At 36.4% G+C, this 6466-nt stretch overlaps 1 protein-coding gene across 1 annotated transcript in view; it reads left to right on the top strand.

The window, feature by feature from the left end:
• The first annotated feature begins 2153 nt into the window (after nt 1-2153).
• Nucleotides 2154-6466, top strand: part of BTLA (B and T lymphocyte associated) — a 13924-nt gene continuing 9611 nt past the window's right edge. Inside the window, exon 1 of the mRNA XM_009888500.1 lies at nt 2154-2241. Coding sequence (XP_009886802.1) covers nt 2154-2241 — 88 coding nt within the window. The remainder of the gene's footprint in view (nt 2242-6466) is intronic.

The raw sequence follows: 6466 nt of genomic DNA, 5'->3' as shown, positions 1-6466 counted from the left end.
TGGAGATCTAAAAGATCTCATTTATAACTTAATAATATCACAAAAATAAAGCAGGTCCCAGGAATGTCTGAAGGAAGTAAGAAAATCTTAACAAGAAAACATGAAAAATTCAGATTCTTTGCCATCTTTCAGCAGATTATCAAAATACCCCACAAAAACAAACAAACCAACCCACCCACAACCCTACTCAAGTAGAAAGGAGAAAAAGCAAATAACAAAGTGTCAGCAGTGGTAGTAGAAGTCACATGTGCCAAAGCTTTTTTAAGAAAAGGGCTCCAAAACCACAGATCAGTGTCCAAGATAATTACTATTGAAAACACAAAGTAAAGAATCCTCACAATCCACATACAACATGCGGTACAGGAAACGCATACTCCTTCCTGCCACTCTGACCCACCTCACCTCTCCCAAAATACTAATGTATGACAGTACCTGTCTTACAGTTCAGAATACTTCCACAAAGTTACCAAAAGCAATTATCCACCTAGAAAACCAATCTCAAAACACTGTAGAGAACAGACAAAAACTTCTCTTATTAAGAAGCTTGGGTCAGTAGCAAAGGACTCAGCCCAAACCAGCTTTTCTGATAGAACAAAGATGAAGTACTAATTAAGTACTAATATTTCACTCCTAGCATAAACTTTGGATAACTCAACAGAAGTAGAAATTAACACTCCCGGGAAACACCCCCCTTAATGACCAATTTTACTATCTAAGATAGCTACGGGTTCAACCACTAGATGTCTTCACTATACAGAAATGCAATCTACAGTACTAGTATTTTGTCTCAAGTGGAAGCATGCTGTGTGCAGTTGTACTCAAGGAGTTTTCTTTCATAAATATTTTCCATTTAGCCTGGATTGTAGTTTTTTTTAAGGCTATTTCAGTTTCTCATAAACATCAGTATGATTCTCCTGATCATCACGTACTTAGCCACACACTTCCAATCACATTTTGGAAAGCTGTTCAATTATTTTCTCCAAAATATTATTTTGAAAAAATCCTGATAATTTAGATTTTTGTTAGCATATAATATGCATATATTTTGTCTAGAAAAGTTGAAATATTTAGCACAGAATAGTTCAGTTGGAAGGCACCTACAACGATCATTGGGTCCAACTGCCTGACCACAAGTTAGAGCTTGTTTTTAAGGGCATTGTCCAAATGCCTCTTAAACACTGACAGGCTTGGGGCATTGACCACTTCTTTAGGAAGCCTGTTCCAGCATTTGACTACCCTCCTGGTAAAGAATGTTTCCTAATATTAAGTCTGAACCTCTGTATTTTAACATCAGATTTCATAACTGCATTAATTTCTTCTCTAGTTTCTATTTGTGGTTGTATTTGCATTACAAGGAGAAGTGGTAATTGCTATATACAAAGTTCCTGTTCAACCTTAGTTTGGTTCTAACTTTATGAAGAAACTCTGAATCGACAGAATTTTTTGGAAGGTTCAGCTAAATGGTTCAGGCATTTTAGAAGTATTTAGGGGAAAAGGTGTCAAGGACATGCTGTAAAAGAACTCACAAAATCCAAATCCTTGGCCTTATATTATGAGGATGCTAAGACTAAACAGCAGAAGCAATCATCTCTTACAGTGCAGATTATTGTAAATTAATCTAATGCAAATTAAGATTATCGATATGTGTTTCTGACATCTACCAGCTCATGAAAAGTGAATTTGTTTAGCTTCTTAATTTGTTAATGTTGGAGTAATTTGCAAGGACTGAACAAGTTAAAAATACTGTTGTGCATCCCTTCTCTCTGCTAGATCGCTGCTTGTAAAACCAAAACCTCAATTGCAGGAGCATCCTTCAAAAAAATAAAATCTGCAGCTATGTTTGTTACACTGTAAGGGGAGCCAGAGAAAGCTGAAAGATGTTCTGCCTTGAATCACACAGGAGTTCTAAAGTGATGTGAAATGATGAAGCGCATTTCAACCACACACACACAAAAAAAAGACAACTTTGTTACCCATGAGATTTTTGCGGATACATTGCTTCCCCGCCCCTTTCTGCACTGTCTTGACAGAAGAACTCAAAAAGGGCATCAGCTCAGACATATACGCCGGGTAAACCTAACAGGATGCAAGACGCCATCTGAACTGCACTTTTTAAACCCACGGGAACCTCTTCTTTCTACCATGCTCAGAGAATGAAGGCATCTCTAGTCATGTTGATAAAAAGGATATTACTGTACATCCTTCTAATAATGCTGGCTCAGAGCAACTATCAAGTTTACGGTAAGATGTGGTCTTATAATTTAACCTGTCTGTAGTTATTAAACATTGCAGGGGGAGAACAGAAACCAAAGCAGTGCTTAGTGTGCCTTGGATATAACCTATGTCTCATTTTATTACCATATCAGAGACTTCTAATTTGATTAAAGACCATGATGATGACAATAATTGAGAAATATTAGGTGGCAGCCTAGACCAGAACTCTAGCACTTGGGGACAAAATACGTCTACTTTGTGGCCAAAGGCTTTGCCTTCAAGGGGTTTGGCAGCATCCGAGCCTCTGCTTGAAATCCAGGAATACTACTAGCTCTGAACTGGATCCAGCAAATTGTCCTTAACAGATGAGTAAGTGTACCTTCAATCATTTATCTTAACTATCTAATTTTCATCCCACTTTCAAGTTTGAACGTCCACAGTTTTTAACTAGAGAGGTTCTCCTAATTTGGACTGATGTGAGAACTAAACTCTGACCAGTATACTCCTAATGATTTTACTAGTTTATTTTGTTTCATGCTCTTCCCAGCTAATATAATATAGAAGACAAATTTTAGTATTGAAAGAAAGGCAGTCATACAGAAAGGATAACGGCTACTGTAATGGATGCGCTCAGCTGCTGTTGATACATATCAGATATATCAACTGATAAATTGATCAAAATAACATTTGTTATAATGCACTGCTAAAATTACACAAACAAATTGGCTATGCAAAGCTTAGTTGACATGCACGACTAACTCTGCAAATCTATAGCATCTGTCGACACTCCTTGTTTTTGTGAATAAAACACATTATTAATACTAATAGGAAAGGTTAAACAAGCATTCAGAGCATCTGCCTGGGAAGGGAAACCCAAATATTTAGCTTAAAAGACACAAATTACCAGGTCAGAGAGATGCAGCTGTTTCTTAATCAGGGTGTGATCTGAGCTCGAGGGGTCTACTGAACTGCTTTACATTTGATTTTCAAATGAATAAACTAACATGGTTCTGAAGGGAGTGTATCTAGAGCTTATTACCTCCTTCGTACCCTAAATGGAAGTATCTTCTTTTCTTGTAAGAGTTAACTACTGTTTGTGTTCACTTCATTAAATCTGCCTGTGTTATTAGTCCCTCACATAATCACCTCTCTGCATTGTCCTGTACAGTTGATTAATACCCAGATGAACCCTCTGTACTCATCTGCCAGGTTCCTAGATACTGTTTTTAAAACAGAATGTAATTCCTGTTATGCTGCTTATAGCATGTATCTTCTTTACACAAAGTTTATTTAACTAGGTTTTATTTTTTGATCTACATCAAAACGACTCAGGGTCCTCTGAGAACAATGCTATTTCCCTCTCGACACCTGTATTACTACAAATATCAGAATCATGTTTATAAGACGTTACAGAGAGAAAAGTTTTGCAAGTCAGTCTCTACAGAACCACGATGTAAATGTTTTTTTAATGTATTTACATTTTTGCCAAAAGTTTTCCAACCTTGTTTGGTTTTTATTTTGGTTTGAAGTAAACTGAAAATTGAAGGCCATTTGTTTAAGCTTTGCATGTTGCAAATCTGTCCAAAGTTTCCTTACTCCTAACAAAGTTGACCACTCAGATTTCATATACAAAGTCAATAACCAGCAAATCTTTTCTAAATTAGGGAAGAAGTAAGCTTGTTTCTGATACGTCACAAGCAGAAGGACCTTCTTCCCCCTCATCCCAGGAATTCAAGTGCAGCTAGGCCCTGTCTCCGTGTAACACCAAAGAACAGGTTGTTCCCGTCCAGTCTCATGAAGAGTGGTTGTTGCTGTCTGGACAGCATGCACAAAGCATTTCATCTCAAAGAAAATAAAACCCAGCAATCCTCCCCTTGCTCCAAGAAGCCCCAGCCAGTAACTAAGTACGTGCACACATGCCCCATTAATGGTAGACACAGTTCTCTGCTCAAATAACACCTTGCTCTTAGACCATCTTGTGGGATAGCCTGCACAGGCTAACATTCAGCAAAACAGAAATGTTCCATCTTCAAGTTTCGGTCATCAAAATGTAAAGGCATGTTTACTGCACTTACATAGGTTTCATCAAGGAATAGTTAAGAAATGATGCAACTCTCCATCAGCTGCCACAGCAAACAGGTCAGCTTTACAAATACTATCATTGCCAGAAAAAAAAAAAATAACACAACAGAAAAACAACAAGAAACCCAGGAAATCCTTAACTGTACACCAAGTAAATAGGAAAAGTACATTACCGAATCTTTAAGATGCCATGGGAAAGATTAAATTAAAAGGACTAAAATTAAGTTTCTATTACCAAAATTACATTCTTTGAAAACCCTAAATTGTGATATAAATATGTGAAATGACGGAAATGAAATTTTGCGTCATTCCTTGAAAAGCCTTCTCTGAAGCTGGGAGAAGTCTGAAAAAGGCCTATCCAGCTATCACTTAATATGTCTTCTGAAGTGCTTCCCTCTCTAAATACTCTTTACCTAAATTCCAGAAGGGACCGTATTTTTCCATGAGTTCTTGTCACAGCTCATTTCCTTTTTTGTTGCTAGAATTAACAGTCACAGAGCTCTCAGTGTTAGATGTGAAACCCCAAGAAATCGATGCACTTTCTGGTGTAGTTTTTGTGAATGGCCCTAATCAGAAAATTCCCAGAACATTGAACCCAAGTTAAAACTAGTTCTTCGCTGTGTTCAGAGACTGACCCAAACATAGAATTCAAAACTGACTGTAGACACTTATTTTTCATGGTTAATTGATATTTTATACCTCAGCCATTAACTGCCTCAGGGAATGATAGATATGACTTGTATTCTACTCCCTTCCTTGTTCTTTTTATTTTCTTTTTTTTGGGGTTGGGTTTTTTTTTTTGAGGAAGGAGAGAAGGAAAAACAAAGTAAAGATAAATCCTTTTGAAAACAAAGTCCTCATTTACTGGAGTCGTTCTGAGTTCTTAGATGACCACATGTGAATGACACCATTTATAATTCAAATATTACAAGGCTGAGGTTTTAGCTATTATCTTCCTAATAATGGATTAAATTAGGTAAATGGAAAGCCATCTCCATTATACCTCTTTAGTTTGCTTAATGAGTCATGTCATGACTATGTTTTCCAGAGCATAAGAATGAGAAAAAAAAAAAATTTTTTTTTTTATAAAAAAGTATTGTCATAGGTATTTCCCTATGGTACAAGTTGTGGAATACATGCTTTCATTGTAAATCCTTGTCCTGGCAGTACACTGTACAGAAGATTTTCCTTACCTGTGCAAATTAACTCTTGGTGCAAGAGAGCCTGGCTCGCCACAGCCTGTTCAGGAACACACTCAAGTGACCTAAAAGAAAACGCACTTTGAGTCAATCTGAATCTTACCGAGGAGTGTAAGTCTGAAGGTGATATATAAAGCTTCCATATGTTAGAGATTCTTTTACCTTCTTGAAAACTGCACATTCAGATATTCATCATGACCACCCATATGTGACATTAAAGACTTAAGACTCGGTCTAAGACCTTGTAACTGGTTTCAGGTCTCAGCTCATAGCAGCATTAAAGAAAAGGTAATTAAATTTGTCTCAGAAAGTACTTGCATTTTGAGAAGGTAATAGGCAGACAGTGTCTCTATCATTGACTTGTCATAAGCCACAGGAGGTAGCAGATAGAGAAAAGTTGATACACTGTCATGCAAAAAGGACGCTAAGCCATGTTTGTGCCCCTTCATTAACTGAAGTTTATTTCATGTTTGTCTTTCTAATGACAACCAATGAATGGAAAAGTTTCTTTCTCATTATCAGGTATGTTGATTTTTTCCCTGTTTAAAAAAAAAAAAAAGATATCCCTTATTCTCTAGGATATTGTGGTTTATATTGTTATTTAATCCTAAATCGTCACTGATACCTGTTCCTGCCAAATGGCCTTTATAGGAAACCTGTGAAAGATATTTTAAAAGTTTGCCTTAAGTATTTTATTTCATATAAAAAAGGTCCCAAATATTTTTTCTTTTTAAAAGAATTTTCTCCACAGCTTTTTGTCCACTTAAAGTTTCTTGCCAAGTGAAGTGTGATTTGGGAAACAGGAAAGGTTAATTAGAGATTTCAAGGCACATTCATTATGAATTCCCTCACTTAATTACTAGAGGAAAAAAATGGCTGGATTATAGGAAAATGCTTTCTCTAGCCCACATTTTTAGTTATTGAAGTTCAAAATAATTCAAACTAAGAATTTCCCAAAGCCTGAGAAAAAT

The sequence above is a fragment of the Charadrius vociferus genome, unplaced genomic scaffold, assembly GCF_000708025.1.
Source record: "Charadrius vociferus isolate BGI_N301 unplaced genomic scaffold, ASM70802v2 scaffold487, whole genome shotgun sequence".
Classification (NCBI taxonomy): Eukaryota; Metazoa; Chordata; class Aves; order Charadriiformes; family Charadriidae; genus Charadrius; species Charadrius vociferus.
This window is presented reverse-complemented; position numbering and strand designations above follow the sequence as displayed.